Source organism: Trichoplax adhaerens, genomic scaffold, assembly GCF_000150275.1.
Source record: "Trichoplax adhaerens TRIADscaffold_3 genomic scaffold, whole genome shotgun sequence".
In the NCBI taxonomy this organism is placed as follows: Eukaryota; Metazoa; Placozoa; class Uniplacotomia; order Trichoplacea; family Trichoplacidae; genus Trichoplax; species Trichoplax adhaerens.
The window spans coordinates 4,132,147-4,156,141 of record NW_002060945.1 but is presented as its reverse complement, the minus strand read 5'-3'; the positions used below and the strand labels follow the sequence as shown (position 1 = coordinate 4,156,141).

Below are 23,995 nucleotides of genomic sequence, written 5' to 3'. Positions count from 1 at the left end.
ATATATGATATACTTTATATATTATACTATATATATGATTATATATATTATGTATATATATATATATATATATACATTTCTATGGTATAGGTGAGTACAATACGTGACCCTAAACACATTTAACACACTATTTGTAGTCTTGGTCTATTTCCATTCTATAGTCTTTTCCTTTCTAATCGTGTTTCCGGGTATTAGCCTTGTTCAAACTTGGATGAAAGATAAGGCTTGCTAGGGACTACTCAAGGAAAATTCTCCTCTTAAAAGAAAGAAATAGAGCGAAAAACGGCAATTGTCTTTGAGTACTCCTTTGGCTTGCTTGGCAACCATGATACTTATTAGCATAATCCCCATTGCGCATGTCTCTGTCAAGCGGTCTTTAAACTATGTTACGATGAAACGATTCATAGCAGTCGTCATTAGTCCCCCGCTATTGCTGTCGTCATTTTGCCATTCAAAATGGCGAATCAGACTGCATCACTGATTGAAGAGAATCAACAATTAAAAGCCAAAATTCAAGAGCTAGAAGATGCACTGGCTAAGAAATCAGCACAACACCGTGTTAAGATTACCACGATGAGTTCGGAAGTTGTCGATAGCAACCCTTACAGGTATAATTCGGTCAAACAGAGATCATGTTGACATGATACATGGTGTTGATCAACATATTTGGATTGCTAGAATTGTTACTTCACCTAGAATAAATGATCGATGAGTTTATGATGTTGCTAATACTTACATGGTCTATTTTCAGTCGATTAATGGCTCTTAAACGGATGGGAATTGTTAAAAATTATGAAGTAAGTTTGATATGGATCGAGAAATTAACTTAGTACTACATTGATCTTGAAAAATATCTATCCAATTTTTTTGACATTCGATTCGAAATGAAGGGCGTTTTATGGGCTATTTGAATGTCTTTTTTATGATATATAATAAAAATAGGATAATCGTCAACCACAAGTCATAAAGATTATAACTGAATACCTTCGGCATGCTGATTGCTTTATGTTATTAGTTTTTACCGTAATGAAGACAGTAATGAATCAAAACATGACAGTAATCTACGCTAGTTGAGAAAGAAAGCTCAATGAAGTGAATTAAATAGGGAATCATGTTATCACTATTATCAAATTGTAATAAAAGCTTACTCCAGTACTATTTACAGCTTCTTAAATTGACTGAAATGTATAGATAATTGTATTAGTAAAAGTTTCAATAAATGATAATAGATCCGCACTAAGACAGGGAAAGAAAAGAAACTATTTTAAAATCACGGCTACTATAATTAACTTTCTGTGTTACTACTCTATGTCAGATTAATAATCCGATCCTCAACTTTGTTGATTAAAGGTGTGATTACAAATTTATAATGAAGACTAAGTAGAACATTTTCTTATAGGATATTCGACATTATACTGTAGCTATAGTGGGTGTTGGTGGCGTTGGAAGCGTTACTGCCGAAATGCTAACAAGATGTGGCATTGGAAAGGTATGACAAATATAGGAGTCATTGCTAGAAGATACGAATTTTTATTTTGAATCTGTACCGTAAACTAGTTCATATATCTCATCGTGTTTGCCGACAGCAATTAAAATTTTGTGTATTTTACAATTTTTAGCTCATTCTATTCGATTATGATAAAGTTGAATTGGCGAATATGAACAGGTGCGAAGTTAGCAATTGAACACGCTCAATGTCTTTACGACGTATAAACTGTAGCATGATGACTGTTTTCTATTACCGTTTTACATTGTTGTACGATGCCGGTTCTATCGATAAATATATATATAAATAAATCGTTTTTCTTTATGTATTTAAAGGCTATTCTTTCGGCCTGATCAGTCGGGAATGAGCAAAGTTGAAGCTTCTGAAGCTACTCTTCGGTTAGTTTCTTTGGTATAATAGTAATGACTTTCTATGGCTATTTGTAATTCATGTAAGGTAACGTTGATACATTGTAGCAACTAAAATTTAATTTTTGTAGGGATATAAACCCAGATGTTGAGTTTGAAACGCACAACTATAACATAACCAAAGTCGATAAATATGATCACTTTGTTGGTAGGATAAAGTAAGTTCAGTTGATGATAATTGGTTGAATTGTTTTACAATATTATAATGATATGGAATCAATCGTTAACCAACAGGAGTGGTGGTCTACAAGGTAAACCTGTCGATTTGGTTTTAAGTTGCGTCGACAATTTTGAAGCTAGGATGGCAATCAATATGGTAAGGGATTATATTATAACAGTTCCAAAAGGTATTAAAGAGCAGTTGATCTAAGACATTGGCAACTAACGTTTTAGGCTTGTAATGAAATAAATCAAATGTGGATAGAATCGGGCGTAAGCGAGAATGCAGTTTCTGGACATATCCAAGTTGTAATTCCTGGACAAACGTCTTGCTTTGCTGTAAGTAGTATTCGCCCAATGTTGATAAGATATATGGCTTCAACTAATTTTTCCCTACAAAATTAACTTTAGTGTGCTCCTCCTCTTGTTGTCGCTGATAATATTGATGAGAAAACCCTGAAACGTGAAGGAGTCTGTGCTGCGTCGTTGCCAACTACTATGGGAATCGTTGCCGGCTTTCTAGTGCAAAATACTCTAAAGTAATGCAACTATTTACATCAATTCAAAACAATCCTAGATATTTTGTGCTAATGGAGCTTTTTCTAAACTTGTCTCACAGGCACCTATTACAATTCGGATCTGTCACGCACTACTTAGGTTACAATGCTATGAAAGATTATTTTCCTACCATGGCTTTGAAGCCTAACCCTCATTGTGATGACAGTTTCTGCTTGATACGTCAGGAAGAGTATCAAGTAAATACATTAAATAAAAATTTGAAGAAACTTATTTATCAAAGTATAGCGCTTTATTTCAGTATTGTTTTTTTATTGTTCAAATTTTTTATAGCAATATTTAGCCGAAAATCCTCCGGAGGCGGAGTCGGAAGATCCAACTGAAGACGTAGTTCATGAATCTAACGAATGGGGTTAGAAAATTAAAAAATTTTTTTGTGTAATGACAATACGATACTAAGGGTACTGATTCATTTAGGAATCACATTGGTTGATGAAACCCCAGAATCGGAAAAGAAGGAAGAACTTGATCCTGATTTAGCTAAAGGATTAGCACGAGCGTACGATATGCCATCTGTGGAACAAGTAAGGATCTTAGTAAAGGTAATGCACAAAAGATTAGCACGCGGGATTAAATTTTCATTCGATTTATTGTTTAGGACTCGACTGAGTCGCAACAGGAAACTGAAGAACCGGTCTCCCTAGAAGAATTACAAAGTAGATTGAAAGGTCTCTAGATTTAATTAAGATTATTCTATTGAATTTTAACTTACTACAAATACTGTCGTCAGTCATCTGACGAAACGGAGTCGAAATAAAATCATTCAATTACAAAAATATGACTTTTTTGTCAATAGACGAGTATAAATATTATTCTTTTCGAGTGCGTTCAATATGCATTAAAAGTATTTGATAGCTATTATTATTAATAATCAAAGCGTGATTTCTTGAGAATCATAAATCATCATTTAAAATGGAAGATATCAGAGTCTGATCCTTCAAGGCTATCGCCACTTCGGCTTCGTTAATGGCTAAACATACCTAAAATAAATTAATCATAGTTACTTAAAAGGTGATAACGAAAAATAGGGCAAAAACATTGGATAAAAACATCAAGATTTGCATATCATACCTTGGAAAATCTTACTTCTTTGTTATTTTTCAGTCTTAATATTCCTCTAGCTTCCAACAAGCTGCATAAATTTGTTATTTCTGATTCATACACAGTCTGAATTTGCCTCTTCTTACATAAATTTCTATAACATTCAAATAACTGTAAAGAATTGATGTCAATTATTACATGTGGTTTAGTTCAAAATATTCGTAAAAATATTCTTGCACCTTAGCAATTGTGATTTCTTTAACTCCTCGAATCTTTTTAATAGCTAATAACAATGCTCCAACCAATAACTTTTGTTGTAAAGGAATGGTGGGTTCGGAGGAAGTTTTCATTGTAGGTAAAATTCTCGATCCATATACTTCAGATATAACGCCAGCCACATCAGAAATACGGACAGTTGCATCAGGATTGTTACCATTATCTAGTATATGTAATTTAATTATCAAACAATCAATTTTCGATTGATCTAGCAGCATTCAAGTAAAATACTGAATATCCTACTTGAGTTATTTCTATTCGCTCTTTTTTCTACAATTTCAATAGCACGCCTGAAAAGGAATTAAAAACGATTTTGTATTAATTGCTGGTCTCGATATAATGTAGTTTTAAATATACTCGTACAGCAATGGCGTCTGGACGCTTTACGAAATTAATGATTGCAGTTAATAAATTAAAATAGAAAATATCCTCACAAACACCAAATTAAATGAAATCTTATAGATATCTAGCTATAAAAACAAGCGATAAGCTTTGATACGGTAGCTAAGAATACCTGCATATATCTAAAGCTTTTCTAATATCTCCAGAAACAGCAGATACTTTTCTTGCACAATACTCAAAGGCACTTTTATCAATACTGGTTACAGAGTCAGAGCTTTTGATCTGATAAAAAAATTGACAAACAATGTCAACTAAATAAGGGGAGAGTAAACAGAGAATATGTGCAAACAAATTATATTGAATAGGAATCTACTATACATCATCGTATTTTACAATCGAAATTTCATTTACCATAGACATCCTGCTATCTAAAATACAAACTATTTCATCCTTGGTATAGGGAGGAAAATGAAGTAATTTGGGCTTATCTAGAGATATTTAGTCAAATTAATCATCTGTCCATAGAGTAAGCAAAATTTAAACACTGAACATCGAATTTATAAGATTTAAATGCATTATTTGCAGCTTACATTTCTCTAATTTATTTAATCTTGGTAAGGATCTATCGGTCAAATCTAAAGAGTTGGCAACTCCTGTAAAGTATCGATGTATATATATATTATTGAAAAATATCGCAAATCTCGTCAGTGTATGATGTAGTATTCTAGAATGGATAAATTAAGTTAACAACATTTTTTTAACCTTACCGATAAGTATTAACTTTGATCGAGGAATTGAAGGCAGTTCGAATAAAGTATAAAGTACTTCCTGACCTTTGCACTCTAGCTGATCAATTTCGTCTATAATTAATACTCTGCAATGAAATAAAAGTTAGGCGACTTAGGGTTGATCTTATGTATGCTCGGTGTATGTTGTTATATATTCAATTAGAAAGTGTCTTCCATAGTAGTTATACTTAATGCATTACATCATTGAACCACTGGACGATATTGCTCTGCGTAATTTTTCAACAGCAGCTCGGGCAGAAAGAACGGTTTCACTACCGAGTAATTTACTTAATATTTGATTATGTACATTATCAGCTTTTTTAAATGTCATACAATTGAGGTATATAACTTTGGCCTTTTGCGCAAGATCCTATAAGGCAAGGAATAAAAATATAAGAGACAAATCTTTCCAATCAGTCATATTCAGGGGGTATAGTTTCAACATTGCAGATACATATCGTCTCCTAAGAATAATCTAAATACGCTTGCAAATAGTTGATGTAAGTCAACTGTAACAACCTGATTGTCAGCAGCTACTTTCTTTAAGCAGAGAGTTTTACCAGTACCAGGAGCACCACTAATATACATACTGGCGGCAGTACCATGGTCAACATGTTGTTTTATAAAATTTCCAATCTCTTCAAGATAGTGATTTCTGCAGATTACAGAGTCATCAATAGATGTACTGAGAATATTTTTAAATTTTCGGCCTAGGTAGGGATTTTCTAGAATAAGTTTAAAATAAGAATTTTTGTTACTATAATAGAAAATTACTGTTACTTAGTTTAGTGTATGATTCGCATGGATTTATCCATCTTTGCGATTGCTGTGCTTATAGTAATGTGGCAGACTAAATTTGCTATCAATACTATTTGTGCCAACCATTCGTATACTATTAATAGTTAAGTATGATGTTATCCTTCCTCACTGTAATAATAACAACGAATTAACTGATCGAATACCCGAGTTATAATGACATACCATCGGCCTCTGATGTATTTATGAGCGTTTCCTTGAGCCTCTTCTTGCAACTCTGATCGTCACGGTCGATTTCTAAAAATGATCATTGATGATGATTAATGGCATTCTCCTCGTGAACATATAAGGTATCATGGTATATTGCATTGGCTATGTGAGGAATGTCTCAGTCTGCATAATCATAGAGTATTATTTATTTTTTATTCTACAATGCAATCAAGTTTATAAAAGTAAGCTATTGATATGACGAGAGAGTTTTATCTGTAAAACATTCACTGCCTATTAAGGCATTTAAATGGAGCTAATGCTGTCTATTTGGTTGTTCTACGGTGTTCAGTTGCTATTCAGAAGTCATTTTACGAGCATCAGTTCTGCTGATTGAACAGTGCTCTACTCCTTCGTATTACCCATTGGATTGTATCAGTACTATATGCATTCAAAATACGTCAGAATAGCATCCTTTAATTTCCAAATTTGCAGTACCTAATTTACGCTTGGCACGGCTGGTATTATTACGATGAGTTAAAGGATCCCATTTTTCGATAGTGGTTCGTGCTTTTCGGCAGCGAAAACCGTAAGATAAGATGTTAGTGGTCTGCATGGGAAAGCTGGAAGCCTGTTAAGAGAATAAGACGTACAACTATTATAGGTTACCATTGCAATACTGGAAGGAGAACGACAGAATGCAAAGCGATGTAGACCAGCAGATGACTGAGGTCGTCATCTAATGCATTTAATTTACAGATGCTTCTCGAAGCAATTGAATGGAAGCCGATCTGTCGGAAATGAGAGATCGACTGAGACTATTCTAGAATAGTTATTGGAGCACTACTTGGACAGTCATGAAGGCGAACAATTTCTAACCTCAGTAATCAATACTTTGGATGATTTTTCGATGCGCAAGACAATTGTCAAATCGTGTGATTCAAGCCAATACGTTCAGCAACCAAGTGTGGCAGAAAAGACTTTGGTAGACTTGAGAAATGATGTTGGAAATGGTTTGTACGTTAAGATTACGTTATGGGAAACTTGAGAGTAGGAAATCAGCTTTCGATCTATTTATATGGACATCGATGAACGTGCTAATCTGAACTCTAGAATCAGTCAAGACGGCGCAAATCTCTGCTTTAAATTAATGGATGAATTAATCTATCGATGGTTTTGATGCCTAGCCCTCTTTCAAGTCTCTATAAAAGTAAATAGAGCCAGACTAGACTCTTGGCTATACTGTAACACCGGCCAACGGAAGCAGAAACACACTGGCGCTGCAGTCATTGGTTCAGCAGGGGTAGGAACGCGTTTCATCATGATCAGCTGCTCTACCAATGGTTGAAAATGGCGCGAAATCGCCGATGCGTCATGTGACTGAAGCTTGCACGTGTCTAGGGTAGCATGAGTCTGAAAGGGACGGTGCAGAACACTGGTGCAGTAGTGTACAGTATAGTCGGAAGAGTACTGTATTGTACAGTGTACTGTCAACAATCTCCAGCTGAGGTCCAAGAAGGAAAAATAACTTGTATGAGTTAGAGTAAAAGACTAGGTAATGTCTGTGGGGCTTTCTTCTCTGAGAATGCCATCATGGGAATCAATGAATGAATCTTTCAAAATTTTTTCCACAGGATATTGTAGCGTTTCTTGGCGCATGCCAACAAGATGAGTAAATCGGATCGCAGTAATACAGTCCGATGGCCGGATTACGAAGGGTTAGCTTTGATTCAATCTCTAGCGACCTGCAGAAGGTTTATTATACCATCTAACTGGTGATGACTTTCGGTCTTCCTATACTGTACAGTATCACTATACAAAGCTGGTGTACTCATTTACGCATGCTCATAAAACACGGTATTGGACTTGAAACCGATTGGTTACGATAACTCCAATCACGTGTCATCCATATTCCAGCTATCGGTCGATTAACTTGGTACACCAAGAACGATTAGCATGATTCTCTTGGGATCATTTGTAGGCTTTTTCAAAGCTGCGTTCAAAATGTTACGTTCCTAATTTTGTCATCAGGATTGGTTATGAAGTTGATTATTCTACCCTTGGTGACAGACTGACAGTACGATGGACATGGGACTCTCGAAGTTAATTCATTTTGCAGATTGACTGTAGCAATCCTACTGTGGGGTGGATTAGCGTCCGTGTGGGAGCAATATTAGTACTCAAGGTGTAAAATTCTCAGCTCCACATTGTACTGTACGTTAGTCAATCGTCAACACGAGTCAACACTTGACATGGATCATCTTCAGTACCTTCTTTCCGTACTGTACACTGTACACTGTACAGTTCTGTACGCAATGCCACTCATACTGTACAGTATGTCTATCCACTATTATCCCATTTTGGGACATGTATGAAAGGTATCGCGGCTAGCCATACTGTCCTACAAGACACATCACCACAGGGAGGATTAATTGGACCTTGTTGACCAAATAAATGAATTAATCAATCCAAAATTCCAGATTGTCCTACACTGCTACCGTCTGCAGAACTTGTTTGTACCCGATTGTGCTCGCTAATTGAGTTTTCATCGGCTACTGGACGCTTGAGGAGGGTACACTACAGTGTACTATCTATTTCATGACTATAAACAGCACTTTTCTATCGTTATAAAGTTAGTGTCAAACGGACACCAAGGGATTCAACTAAACAAGTGCGGTAAAACTAGCGATTTACTACAGTACCAACAAGGATCCAACAAGACAGGAATTCAGGCAGGATTCAGAAAAGATTTTGAGACATTGGTGATCCAAATAGGTAAAATTGACTTATGGACTTAATTTCCATTATTTCCGCCCTCATGACTGCCATTGATCAGTCGCAAACCATGGTCTACAGTAGTAGAAATTCTTGGTTGTCCTTACCGAAATACCGTCATCTTGTCCGATACGAAGAGATATTCTTTTACTACAATTTGCAAGTGTTGATTCATTCACGGCAATGATGTACATTTACGCCTTACAGTATCACAATGTCGTTGAAATCACCACTACACATAGTGTACACAGTACTGTGCATTTTTTGACATCAATGTTGTTCTTTTTACCCCGTGTTGCAAACCTAAAGTCCTGAAATGGATTCAAATTTTTTTCTATTTTTTGGGGCATTTACTATCCACCACAACGATGGGCAGCACAGCACATACTCTACTTTGTGTTCTGTACAACACAGTAGAGTACAGTACTGTATACTGTAGTGGAGCTTTTATGTACTTATTCCTATTATTTCCGTCCGCATGACTGTCATTGATCAATCGCAAACCATAGTCTACAGTAGTAGAAATAGTAATAGAAATAGTAATAGAAACAGTAGTAGAAAGTCATGAAATGGATTCAAATTTTTTTTTTTTTTCTATTTTTTTTATTTTTTTTTTATTTACTATCCATCACTACGATGTGCAGCACAGTACACCCTCTACTTTGTGTTCTGTACAACACAGTAGAGTACAGTATACTGTAGTGGAGTTTTGTGAAAATCGAAAAGTGTACTGCAATTTACAGTCGATTTACCCTCAGAGTACAATGATACAGTCCCTACTCTACCGTGCATTGCACTGTAAAATCATGCACATTTTTCTGACAATTTTTCTTCTTTTTTTTTCAAGTTCAATGTTGGATTAATTAAAGCCCAATCGAAATTGTTGCGCCTGCGTTGCTTGGTGGGTCCATGGCGGCAAGGAATGAAGGCGAAGGGATAGTGGCTAACGCCAACGGGAAATTGATCAACTGGTTGATCAACACAGGCGATAAAATTGGAAAAGGAGACATTCTTGGTTATTATGAAATAAAATTAAATGATATTGCGCAAATGAAACAGATTGTATGCGATAAAGAAGAGGATTCTATTATTAAGAAGATTATGGTTGGCCAAGAAGAAGATTTTAATGTTGGTCAGATGTTACTTGAAATTCATCAACTTGAACGATTGATCATTTCATCAAAAGTAACGGGTAAACTGACTAATTTATATGTTAAAGAAGGCGAAGTGGTCAGTAGTGGTCAACTATTAGCCTTGATACAGCCTAGTGATAAATCCATTAGTGCCAAATATAAGCGTATGCGATCACCATCTTGTTGTCGAATTGAGAAAATCCTACGTCATCTCGGTGAAGAATTGCCTGCCAAAACGCCTGTTATTCAACTAGTAGTCGAAGAATGTAAACATTCTACAATCATTCGAGATATGTGTGCTACTTGCGGTAAAGATTTATCCAAGTCAAAAAGTAAGCGTCATGTAGTTTGAATCAAATGATGAAATTTGCATTTGTTTGCATGTATTTCCATAGACGAGTACTCGTAGATTTTATACTCTAGTAACTACACACTATTTCGTTACAAACGGTAACCCAATACGTTGACCGCTGCCATGTTACTTAATATTGTCCACTATCCATACAGTGCATTTGTAACGATGAAATTTGTCCTATCATATTATAAAATTGCTATTAAATTAAAAAAATGCTCCGTGAAACTTTAAAAAGAATTGAATTTTCTTATACCGTAATTGTAGAAGACGTTGAAATACAAAAATCGATGGTAACCATGGTCCCAAATGTTCCCGATCTGGTCGTCAGTCAGGATCTGGCTAGTGAATTAGCCAAAAATGATATGAATCGATTGTTGTCGAGTAAAAAACTGGTATTGATTGTCGACTTGGATCTTACCCTAATACATACTCGAATGGCATCACCCGATATTAAATTATCCAATTTAACTGAAGAAAAACAAATTTATTATACTTGCCACATGTTTCCTGGATATAATGTTTACCATCAGTACTTAACTAAATTACGGCCACATGTAGAAGAATTTCTAAAGGTAGCATCGACACTATTCGAATTACATGTTGTCACTATGGGATCACGAAGCTACGCTCAAGATATTGTCGGAATTTTAGATCCTACAGGTAGCTTGTTCTACAACAGAATATTGTCAAGGGATGAATTAAAATCACAATTATTAAAATCTACAAATTTAAATCAGCTTTTCCCACTTGGTGATAATTTGGTCTGTATTATCGACGACCGACCCGAAATGTGGGCATTCCATCCAAGTTGTATACCAGTACCACCTTATTCTTATTTTGCAAATGTTGGCGACATAAACGATCCTAAGAAATTAAATAGCAAAGGTCTTAAGACTAGAGATTCTCCCGATGTAAAAGAGAACAAACCAGTCGATAACAACTGCAATACAGATGTCAATCAATTAGAAGAAAGTAGTCCAATGAATCAAATTAACGCTGATAGTAATGAATTAAATGGACAAAATACCACAGAATGTATTGAAAAACCAAAAATTACTGATGAGAAACATGCTACATCGACTAATGATTCCAGTGGTGATAGTCGTATTGATACCAATAACAACAATGATGATGAAGAGATTGCCACACGTCAAAGACCATCATTATGGAAAACTGCAGTTGATTCAGACACCAATATTGCCTACTATGATATCAAAGACAATTACTTGCTTAACTTACTGCCACTATTACGACGTATCCATAATAGGTTTTATCAGCAGTACGATCAATTAAAGGAACAACTTGATCAATTACCAGATCTAAAGTCTATTATTCCAGAAATACGACGTAATGTATTAAAAGATGTTAAAATTGTTTTCAGTGCTATAATTCCTAGTGGGCATCCTTCTCCAGAAAAGACTTACGAATGGATTTTGGCCGAATCTCTTGGCGCAAAAGTAACGCATAAATTTCACACTTCGCCGAGTAGAAAAACTACTCATGTCGTGACAAAGCGTGTAGCATTCCAGAGCGGATATACCCAAAAGGTTCATTTAGCGATGAAAACTGCCGGTGTCTTTGTTGTTGATATCGACTGGTTATATAAATGTAATGAATTTTGGAAAAAAATTGAAGAGGAGCCGTATTTATTAGCTCCAGTATGTATGTGTTCGTCTACGAGGATGCAATTGATGCCGAAAGAGAAGCGTCGAAAAAGTTTAGAATTGCAGACAGAACGGTTTAGCAAGCGAAAGCGAACTTCATTAGACGAACGAAATGAGACGTCAGTCGGACTAATGATGGCACCCGACTTTGGCTTAGCAAAAGAATTAACACGGAGAAGCAGTAGTCGTGAAAGTTCGTTGGATAGTTTTTCAATTTCTAGCAGTTCAAGTTCCTGTTCCTTGTCGAGTAAGAGTACTGATTCGTCGGCTACTGAGTCTTCAATCGATTCGGAATGTGAAGCGATAGGAGCAATATTGGAAGCGCAATTAGCTGATGTAAATTAAGTGCAAGCCTAACTATATGCTACTTTTACATTTTACAGCGTATAAAGGCCACCAATGTATTGCCTTTGAAAATGCTTTTATACAATGTAGTAAATGTATGCAAAGGTTGCTTATATTTATACATGTAACATACATTATAATAGAGCTTATGCTCTACTAGCTTTCACTTCAAAAATAAATAAAATTAATTATTGTTAATATAAATTATTCAGCTTCCCAATTCAAAAAATTAAATTAAAAAGCAACAAATGTAGCTGACTATTTTAAACTATGTATAAGTATGTATTTCTATTGCCGTACGGTATTTATAACTTCTATATCTTTGCAATAAGTTCAACTTGGAAGCTAACTTTAAAATGTATCTAAAATACCATTGCTCGGCCACCATAACATTTGTACTATAATTACAATTTCTAGCAATAACATGATGCACTTGGTATTTCGGTATTACTAAACTTTTCTTACCGTTGTAGAATAATAATACAAGTATTTCACGAAATTGTATATTATATTTTCTCAGCATAAAGCAATTCATAGCTTACGAAAAATACAAAAATCTGTTATCGAGTTGTAGATCATAAATATGTTATCCATAGTTTTATAAACAACTATTTTGTCAATAATAGCAGCTCCGGAACTACCTACTGAACTTAAATCTATAGCTACAATTTACATTTTATTTTAAATGAAGTTGACGGAATATTACAAATACCTGCAGGCACCTATTTGTATAGTGGCGCGCAAAATCTGTATTTTTAAAGATTAAGCCGAAATACTGAATGGTATTGTAGCCAAAGTTGCGCTGATGAATGTCAGCCTTACGCACTTACCTGAAATAAAATGTCTAGCCTATGAAGTGTATGACTACTGATACTCTGCTAATATTTTAAAGCACATTTGCACGACCGTTTTGCGATTAGGGTCAGGGTGTTTTAAGTACCATAAATAACCCGATACGAAAGAGATGATTTTATCCTCCCCATCTGCATTGATGTTGCGAATCTTAGGAAATAATAACGAAAAGTGTACCATTTACAATACTCTTATCTAAAAACTGTAACTGCTAAATCTTTAAATGCTGGCAGGTCACAGTCCTATTGCATTATAATTAATTATTGAAGTATGAAATATTGTTTTAACTATCTCGACGGTCGGATGGATTAATAAGTATTAGTACACTATAACATAACGAAAGTCGACGTACTGCATAACCAAAGCCGATGTCATTTGGAATAGTTTCTATGAGCGTTAACGATATCTAATTGCAACCCTTTCATGCTGCTGCTGATCTGTATAAGTTCATAAGTCCTGTATTAAATAGAAGGAAGGAGGTGAAAGATCAACATACGCGTAAAATGAGTGCTAAGTACGAGTAACAATTTACAATTCTTTAACACAATAGTCCTCATTAGCGTACGCGTAAAATTGAGCATACAGTATGTCGTAAATATTCCAAACCAGGCAATGATTGGAAGATCAGAAGATCCTAGGCTAGCATAAAACAGTAAATTAGGATAATATTATATCTGATTCTGTCAAATTTTACCTTCATTATTGAACTAATAATATAATTACTGTAGTAATGTTTGCTAGTACAATTAAAATTATTCTTTATTTCTTATGAAGGGCGGAATTGCACATATATCTGGGAATTGTCAACAACAGTAATTGCTTTACTAACTCTTTATATGCACTGCTCGATCTATCCTGTTCTATATAGATATATATATCTTACTGTTATATTAGTAGGTTAAATGGATTAGATGAGTACAGTATATAGGCGCATAATAGTTCAATGTTGATGAACACTACAGTATGAAAAATTTTACCACGACAGCTGCTATCATTGCCTAATTATGGGTTTCATCTTGCTCGGAATTTATGTAAAAATTTTAAAGTTCCATTTTTAAACGTGTTAAATGTTTCCTTTTTTGGGTACTGTATGGATTAGCTACAGGGAATAACACCCAAGTGTCAATAGTAGGCGTTGGATAGTACTCATAAATCATAAGACAGTAAATCCGTTTGCAAAATTATCAAAACTTGTAACCTATAGCGCTAAAAATGAACAGACTATGATTGGAGTTACAGTAACTTGTCATTCCGCCGTCAATGTAATTAGCTTACATGAAGATTATTTTGCCATTGCAATAAGAGAGCAGCTAATAATATTGAATTAAAATTTTGATATTTTAGTAATAGTATACTACTCTATGGGCTACAGGAAAGAGGTTTATCACGACTTAAACGAAGTACATGATTAACTATTATTCTACTGGCAACAATACGGGTCATATAAATACATAAATGTATTAGTAAATGTGTCAGCAAATTAATAAAAATGCCGCTACCATAGAGATTCGTTATGCCTTCGCAATCGAAACAATAAATATCTATACAATTATTAAATCGAAATGCTGATGTTTTAAGGATAGTATAATGTTCTACAGACAACTAAGCATCCCGTCACTCCCATGATTAAAACAACTGCAAGTAACTGCATGCTATGATTTCACTATCAACATTGCATACAATAATAATCCGTATAGTAAGTCTGTTATTAATTAATATATCTCGTAGACGCTTTATCTTTGAAGCCGAAATAATAAACTTAAACTTATTTATAGAATTATAAGCTGTGGGTACATTGGTAATTTAGCGTGAATTAATAATTATATTATTTGTGCAAATCAGGTTAAGAAAGTGCTACTATAAAATCCACATACTCATGGCGGAGGTACAGTACTGTTTTTTATAATGATTTATTTACTCGTAGTAAATCTTCTGGCTGTAGACGTAGAAATTTTCAATCTTTGAGTTTTGAATAGCTAACTGCTATGGAATTGCAACAGGAACGTTTTATGAGTAATAGATTAATCTGGGGACAATTAAGAATATGTGGTAGATGTTTAAAGCTGCAAGACAATATCCTTCTGCTATGAACTACATGATTACGTTGAGAAATATGCTATTGTACAACTGACAAATTGACCGTACGAATATTTTATTTTACCTTTGTGACCCAAGTGAAGAGACTTAATTATAGAAGTTGAAATACGGATAATACGAATATTTCGATAGTAATATATTATCCCATGAGTTATTCAAAATTAAGCAGCCATGACTAATGATACAATATGTCATCATTCTATCGTAACTGAATGGCCTATCCAACGAATTACCATAACTGCTCTTACTGAGGCATACACATGATTTGAATTAAATAACTAAGTAATTAATAGAACTTGATCGGATTAACCTATCGATATTTTTAATGGTATTATATACGGTATGACTTTGTGGACTATTAAGAAGTATGAAGATACGAACCGGTAGTTCGTTATTGATATTACTATATTTTATGAATATTCTGCCGCTAACGATTAAAACTACCATATAGTATCAATCTGCTATTGATAACATTGACCTTTCTGATCGCTTAGAGTCGATCTGTTAATAAATTACCAAAGTATTGTTAGCATAAGAAGCATAGCAGATCCTTTATTTCGCTTTGAGTAGAAAGACTTGATATTGTGAAGACAGAAGATGGGTACTGCTTCGTATCAAATAATAAGAATTGAAAGTCTGTAATTAAAATGGACTTATATTATCAATCATCAACTGCCGCAATAGTCGCAAACACACGCCTTCAAGGGAATCTAAAATTGATCAATTAACAAAATTCGTCATAACATTGCAATGCGTTGTCAACATAGAGAAGTAATTTTTATTTTGTTTTCAATATCTTTATTAACTTAATAGGATAAAAATTACCATTCTGAAGACAGAAGGTACTATTTCATGTCAGTCACTATCAATAGTTACTGCATGATTAAGACAACTTTATACTTGAGAAGTAATATTTGTTTTATTTTTATTATCTTGATTAATGAGATAGAAATTTAAAATATGAAGATAGAAGACACTGTTTCATGTCAGTCACGATCTGTCGGTACACCACGATTAAATTGAATTAAGAGAATTTTATAATATTATCCATCTACTATCACTAGTAAATACTTTAATGATTTCCTAGAGCTAATAATTTACAAGCTACAACGTTACGGCACGTAGCTTATATAGGATAGTTTTTCTAATTTTTTCCTTGTTTATTACCTTGAATAATGGGGTTGAAATACTTTTTAAAACTGTTCTATATTATACATCTGTTTTCACCCATAAGTACCGTCGTCATTTCCTAGAATCGATCAGTTGACATGTTATCTAAGATATTGCGATATGTCCTCAAGCATAGAATAATTTTTTTTACTTGCCTTTGTAAATTAATTAAATTTTACTTGTACTGTATTCCATGCTAGCTACTAGCAATAAGTAGTCCGCCATTGAAATTACTTTAAAGCTATTATGACTCCACTGCATACCCTTGAATTATATTCTCGGGTGGAGAAGGATCTGCTAACAGCTTAGCAAAAAGGTGCAACGCGTTATCAACATAGAAACGGTAATCTAATTGAATTTGAATTTATGATTGCCATTGGATAGAACTCATAGAAGTAGTTAATACAGTATTGTGAAGAGTCCGCTGAAGATACTATTCTATCTTAGCAACTACTGATGGGGCAGTCCATCATTGGAGAAGATTGATCTAGAACTTGCATTATGCCTATATAATGTTATTGTTGGATGTACCTGGGCCATAGTAGTCTACAGTATGCGCCATATGTAAAAAAAATGACGAGTGTGTTTAGTATGCAAACTTGCAAGACGTCGAGAATCAAGTAACTCATACTGCAGTCTTTGTTCTATATAGATGTATATATATATATACGCATGTGTAGTTGTCTCCTTCACAACATTGGCAACGACAATGACGGAATGGAACACAAAAAGATTTATTCGTTCGGAATATTCAAAATTAAGACATACCAGGAGGATTTTCCATCAACAACAAGCTAAGGTATATAAAACAGTCATGGCTATGATGATTCATTATTCTATTGGTGCAATATAACTCCAACTAGGCATCCATGCTGTCGTTTAATGATGATTGATATCTGAGCCATTAGTATCTTGGTTGCACGTGAATCAATTGATGCCCATTTTTTCCCTCGTTTAAGATATTTTTACCGCCAACTCTAGCATCGAAGTATATCTTCATTTTGGACCTGCTAGTATACTTCATCAATATCAGGTTATACATTAGGCATATAATCCAATGTATTGGATGACCTGAGTAATAGGAATATGGATCGTAATGTTGAATTTACAATTCATGTATTCATTCCAAATACGATGTCCTAACTAGCTACGCTAATTATTCGCTTATATTATACGTATAGGCAAGTAGATTTATATTATGACATAGCCAAATGAATAACTTATCCCTACGTCATGGGCATAGAAATCCTGTACCCTTCAATATTCAACTTTTATTATTTACATCGTCATTAAGGGAAAAATAGCTATAAGTTGATCAATCAATTTTTACATAGTATCAGTTATGTGATTCGTAGTTTATCATCATCTTGCTTACTATTTTACCGACAAAGCATTTCAATAGGTCAAGAATGACCGCTTTAATAGGATTTTTGCTGATTGGTTGGATCAGTTATGGTAGATTATTTTTCGTTGATATTTGACAGCATTATATCATGAGGTAATCCTATGCAACAAAGAGCGTTTATACTGTACATGATGGTAGATTGCAGCAATGATGATCGTCGTTCTATATTATGATTTACTTTATGCCCATATCTATTATACGTACATTTAATCTAGTAAATGCAAAATTAACGTCTACAGTTTACACTTGATTCCATGAAAGCAAGTCGATCACTTCCCTAATAGATCAATGAAATAATTGATCTAATGATACCGCATAGGGCTAATTCTTTCAGTTGATTATTATCTCCGTAATAAATTATCTAACATCGAATTACAAATTACAGGAATAGCAGCTCCAGGAGATTTCATTCATTTTGAATGAGTAGACTTGATTCATCATTTGTCTTAGTAGACATTATTCTCAAACTGAGTGATACTCATATTGTAGATGCAACTTTTTTTATGCAATATTTTACTCTAGTATTAACAGTATGGTAATGAAATATTTGCAATGATGCTATAATTACATTGGCGTGCACGCCAATATACCGATCATCGAATACATTAAATATTTTTCTTTCTTAAAATGGGAATCAATGAATGACAGCTATGAAATTTCATTCAGATAAAGGCAAAATTATCTATTTGGCAAACTTAGATATGGATAATGTGTTATTTTTATGACGCTAATTAGCAACATCTTTTAGATTAATTAACCAAATAACGACGATGTATATCGACTAGATCTCTATGATTACTTTTGTATGCGTATATGGCATTTACCAAACTTCGCTATGCGAGTATATGTTTAAAAGTGGTTATTTGTTAGTGTCGTATTGGTAATATATCGAGTAGTTAAATTACTACTTTAAAAATCGATTCTTTTCTTAAATTTATTCCCAATACCGAAAAATCCTGATATTTCAATCACATTACTTAAAATCAATATTTGGCATTACAATACGCGTAGATTAAATACGTATTTCAACCATTTGTTTATTCATAACAGATCGCAAGGTAGGTGAGATGTAAACTATAATATTTTTATGCATATATGTTACTGTAGGTACATTAGCTTTTAACTTAATTTTCGCACTTTATATGGTAGCAAACTATATTGTAGTATATTTTTAAAACTATTCTCGATTATTGAGTAAAGCGTAACCACCAATTTACTTCTACTACAATGGTAAATGGTAACAAGGCGCTGTTAGATGTTATCATACGTGAATATCGCAATTATATTTTTGATGATATGACCACCGCTTTTGCTATAGTCCCTCTATGTGGAAAATTGTAGCTATGTGAAAGAAGCTTTAAAGAAACGCGACGATAAATTAGGCAATTTTCATTTTTTGCCTGTTGGGCGGCATAAATCTGCTGTTGCTAAAGGCAATGATTCTGAAAACTATGTAAGTATCTTTGTTAAGAGGATTAACCTGATATGTTACTGTCAATAATACATTACATAAGTTGTTTAGTTGCGTATATTATATAGTACGTATTACCTTATAAATACGTGCTGTAATCACGATGGCATGCAAATTTTATTCGATTGGCATAGTAAAGGATAAATTGTTATTGAGTTATGATGTACTTAAAGTAGCATGGCTTCTATTTTTACTGCTGACAATCATTTTTAGGAGATACTACAGCGCACATTAGTGGATGTTACACCACCACCAAGATTCACGTTTTATAAGCCTGTTCAAAAAAATTACCTGGTATTAATTGCACGATAAACTATATGATTGAATCATTTAAGGCACTTCTTTGTATCATTACCAGTTCTACAGTAAAGTTTGTACAAATGGACATTTATCGCTTAAGGATAAGCATTAATTTAATCACAGGTTGACGATGAAACAGAATTGCATAATATACCTTATATGGGCGATGAAGTATTAGACCAAGATGGTGAATTTATTGAAGAATTAATTAATAACTACGATGGTAAAGTCCACGATTCGCCAGCACATGGTAGAGTAATACTGCATTTGATAAATAATATTATTTATAATCATTTATATTTTTGACCGGCTATGTAATTCTGGTATTTATACGTATAGACGACAATTTTAATGATTTACTTTTTGTCGAGTTGGTCAAGATCATCTCCGGAAAATATAGGAGTGAAAAAGGACAAAATTCCTGTATGTTGTGTATTTAGCGTTTTTATACAGATTAGAATCTAGGTATAATGTACTAGTTGTCAACCAATATCTTGGTTATTATTTGTTAGCCTCTATAGATTACCAAGAAAGAGTACCTCCAGCAATATTTACGGCAGTCGCCAAGGCTTTTAGTGACACTAATCAATTTCAAGGTTCTGCAGAGGACTTGAGAGATCGGTAAGTCTCGATTAATAGGCACTTACTTTACGGTATATACCTAAGTTATGAAATGTTACTGTAAATCTTATTTTTGAATACCTTTCTTACAAATTAGATTTAATTCTGCTATCAAAAGACTCTTTCACACTCATAAGAACACCGAATGTGCACCTGATATTGATGGGTTCGTAGCTGTTTAGAATACACGATAAATTTAAAAGACTACTTTAATCTATATGATTTTTGTTGACGTATTAGACATCAAATTTCATCGATCAGTAGGCGTATACCGTAAACAGATTTTATGCAGTTCAATTAGTGATTCCTCATTAATATATTTGTTACTATATTCAACTCAAATTATAATTTCATTTCTTGTTCCTATGATTCTTTGACATCATTGATTTGAACTATGTGTACTTTGCAGGCCTGATTGTAAAGCTGTCTCACGCAGTGAAAGCTTGCATTCTTTCAACACTCTTTTCTGTCGAAGATGTTTTAAATACGATTGCTGCACTCATAGTAAGATTGTACACTTAGTTAAAAGCTTTTAAAATGTACATATAATTTGCTCTGAGTAGTTTATATTGGGTAATAAAATTCTATTATTGCTATCTTGTAATTTACATAGCTTGGACAGGACCGCCAGTCAAAATACGCAGAAAAGTAAGTGCAGGATATTAGAGAAGATTTAAGGAATGGTTACAGTTAAACGAAATTTACATTTTGCTAGCTCACTAATAATGTAATTTTAACTCTCGTGTGCAGACTCCCGTTAATGCAGGTGAAGCAAAGTCTTGTGGGCAAAAATGTTGGCTTCTGGAGGTTGATAATATTCAAGTAGGTATCAAAATATTCTACTTCTTTTAAATTACGTGCATTTATATCTAAACGGTGCGAAATTTTTCAATGCTATAGCGATAATAGTTTTGAAGTTTAATCAAAGGATATGAAAAAACCTTGTTTTAGGGTAATTCTGGAGCAACCGGTTCCTCTAATAACATACAATTAAATGGTTGTAATTCGACTTCGGTTATGATAAAGTCAGAGATTATAAGCGAAGGAAATAAATCTGATAGCTGGACTGGAGCTGAAATCTCACTATTTCGAGTGCTGCAGCCGATCTACGTGAACGACTATTGTACTATCGCTAATTTAATACAAACTAAGAATTGTAAACAGGTGAGGTCTCTATTCTAAAATAACGGTATATTCGAAGAAATCACTTGTAGCAACTACGTGTACTATTAATTGAGGTACGAGAATATGCCTTACAAGTACTCGATGAGGAACATTTAATGGAGAAAGAATCTAAACCTGTGCAGAATAACATACATAAAAAGAAGCGCAGGAATATGCGGTAGTCAAAATTTCTTCGATATTTATTGTTTTAATTAAATAATGTAATAGTAACGTATGGTCGACTTTTTTATCTAACTTAAAACAGTGTATGGGTCAATCATTGCCGAAAATTTCAGCAGAGGCGAGGTGACTTGTTACTACATTTGAATTTGTAAATAAACTGTTTGAAAACCTTACAAGTCTTATTTATCGATAATACAGGAAAGGACGATACCAGCCAAGTCATTACGTACACTCCATGCAATCATCCTAATCGTCCATGTGATTCTTCATGCCCATGTATTCAAACTCACAATTTTTGTGAAAAATATTGCCAGTGTGACAGAGATTGTAAGTCATTACAGTGCATTTCTCTATTTTATACGAATGTGGCGTTTACCTATTTCACGAATTATAGGATTTCTATTACTGAAATAAATAGTTGTTATGTACAGCATATTTGTGTTGCATCCTGTGCGTAGATTGACTTTATGATGAGACTTTATCGCTGTATTTGTAAATTTAAATAGATTTGTATGATTACATTAAGTTTGTGTGCCTGATTATGGAGTATTGCCTTGCAGGTAAAAACCGTTTTCCTGGATGCAGATGTCGTGCGCAGTGTAACACTAAACAGTGCCCATGTGTATTAGCTGTTAGAGAATGCGATCCTGATTTATGCCAACAATGTGGAGCATGTAAGAAATTAGGCTGCTAGTTTTACAATCTCGATGACAATTGTAAATATATAGGACTATCTAATTTTTTTACTCTTATTAACACTAAATTTTTTATGTGGCACTAGCAAAATTCGATGATTACTCTAATCCGAGTTGCAAAAACGTTCTCATACAGCGCGGTATTAAGAAAGTAAGATTGACTGAGGTTTTGTTAACTTTTCAAAATTGATTGAAGAACTAATTCATTTTATTTTTCATTTCAGCATTTACTTCTTGCTCCTTCTGACATTGCTGGTTGGGGAATATTTTCAAGATATGAAATTCATAAAAATGATTTCATAAGTGAATACTGTGGAGAGGTAATACAGTTATCTTGAGACGACTTTTTTAGTAATCTATGTATGTCCTTACTCAATCTACGTATAACATATATTTTATAATATTATCTATATATTCGATTGTTGCTTGTAGATGATATCGCAAGACGAAGCGGATCGTAGAGGAAAAGTTTATGATAAGTCCAAATGCAGTTTCCTGTTTAATTTGAATAACGGTATGATTGATATCTAGTAGTCCATTAATTTTATATTTCCTAAGAAAAGTTACATATGAAGCATAGCTTCTTGTAAAATGCGTACACGTGTCTTCATATATAAAATAATATAAATTATGTAAATATTCTTGAATGTTTGATAGAATTTGTTGTAGACGCTACTCGTAAGGGGAACAAAATCCGCTTTGCCAATCATTCGACAAATCCTAATTGTTACGCCAAAGGTGATATATATATATACTTTGCTTTGTAAATATATACTCGCATATTCTGATATAATATAGGTAAACCTAATTTCAGTGCGCGCAATTTCAAATTGTAATTATGCAAACTTGTCTTGCGCTTCAATTTTAAAGACTTTTATTAATCAAAGTAACACTTTGAAAATTTCAGTAATGATGGTTAATGGAGATCATCGTATTGGTATTTATGCTAAACGAGATATCCAGGCTGGTGAAGAGCTATTTTTTGACTACAGGTTATAATACATCCGCTCTTAATTTATCACATGTCGACTCGAGCTAATACTAACTATTTTTCTTAATTGTGTGTAGGTATGGCCCTACTGACGCTCTAAAGTATGTAAATATAGAAAGGGACAGTACAGATTTAGAATAAGCTATCTAGATTGCGTCGAATATGTCTGTAAAGGCTAAATTTAGTAGCCCTTAAAAATGAAAAAGTGTAGTCTGTTTTCAAAAACTTTACACTTCATTAACCCTTGCATTGTCATCTTGTCAGATTATATTGCTTTCTCATTTATTTATACGTACTATACATAGACACGACTACCCAATCATTTTTATATTCCATTCGTTATTCCCAATGTAGACAGTTTGACAAGAGAATTTAATGTATAGATTATAGGTATATGAATTTAATATATCTGTTCGACTTGTTTGCACATTATATCTGAATGAAGGTGTTCACATTGCCGGCAAAGAATCAATAACATAGTACTGATGACTGTAATGTAGACTATTTTAAGTTCTTTAATCGTAGTTTAGAAATTGTTGCATAAATTTTCAGCAGAGTTATAATCTATTTGGTAATCAAATACTCACTTTTTATTGGTATAATCAAAGACTTCTGTGTCATAAGTATCTACCCTACTCTAATGTGCATTTTATTACGTAAACATTTTGATAAGTCCTAAGTTGTAATTCGTCCCAACAAAACCTTATACTGTAAT

General features: G+C 33.7%; 4 protein-coding genes across 4 annotated transcripts; 3 read left to right on the top strand and 1 right to left on the bottom strand.

Annotated features, from left to right (window-relative positions):
- Nucleotides 1–456: 456 nt before the first annotated feature.
- On the top strand, nt 457–3,325 carry TRIADDRAFT_54467 (uncharacterized protein; the record flags this gene model as incomplete). Its single annotated transcript, XM_002110948.1, has 13 exons — nt 457–608; nt 752–797; nt 1,400–1,489; nt 1,620–1,666; nt 1,822–1,884; nt 1,986–2,072; nt 2,149–2,230; nt 2,308–2,412; nt 2,485–2,612; nt 2,693–2,828; nt 2,923–3,001; nt 3,067–3,191; nt 3,248–3,325. The coding sequence occupies 13 exons, from the start codon at nt 457–459 to the stop codon at nt 3,323–3,325; spliced, it is 1,218 nt and encodes a 405-aa protein (XP_002110984.1).
- Nucleotides 3,326–3,714: 389 nt separating this feature from the next.
- On the bottom strand, nt 3,715–5,804 carry TRIADDRAFT_22362 (uncharacterized protein; the record flags this gene model as incomplete). The annotated part of the gene is made up of 9 exons (XM_002110412.1): nt 3,715–3,861; nt 3,930–4,129; nt 4,198–4,256; nt 4,481–4,552; nt 4,682–4,796; nt 4,899–4,961; nt 5,076–5,182; nt 5,297–5,451; nt 5,613–5,804. Coding segments are annotated over 9 exons (1,110 nt in total), but the record flags the coding sequence as incomplete, so codon positions are not given.
- Nucleotides 5,805–9,743: 3,939 nt separating this feature from the next.
- Nucleotides 9,744–12,331, top strand: TRIADDRAFT_54465 (uncharacterized protein; the record flags this gene model as incomplete). Its single annotated transcript, XM_002110947.1, has 2 exons — nt 9,744–10,299; nt 10,587–12,331. The coding sequence occupies 2 exons, from the start codon at nt 9,744–9,746 to the stop codon at nt 12,329–12,331; spliced, it is 2,301 nt and encodes a 766-aa protein (XP_002110983.1).
- A 4,828-nt stretch (nt 12,332–17,159) lies between these two features.
- Nucleotides 17,160–23,421, top strand: TRIADDRAFT_54464 (uncharacterized protein; the record flags this gene model as incomplete). Its single annotated transcript, XM_002110946.1, has 21 exons — nt 17,160–17,249; nt 19,174–19,308; nt 19,540–19,620; nt 19,750–19,876; nt 19,966–20,049; nt 20,139–20,247; nt 20,345–20,413; nt 20,657–20,751; nt 20,861–20,895; nt 20,998–21,069; nt 21,199–21,411; nt 21,462–21,589; nt 21,677–21,717; nt 21,793–21,921; nt 22,101–22,268; nt 22,376–22,440; nt 22,514–22,609; nt 22,722–22,803; nt 22,947–23,027; nt 23,197–23,281; nt 23,358–23,421. The coding sequence occupies 21 exons, from the start codon at nt 17,160–17,162 to the stop codon at nt 23,419–23,421; spliced, it is 2,049 nt and encodes a 682-aa protein (XP_002110982.1).
- Nucleotides 23,422–23,995: the final 574 nt, after the last annotated feature.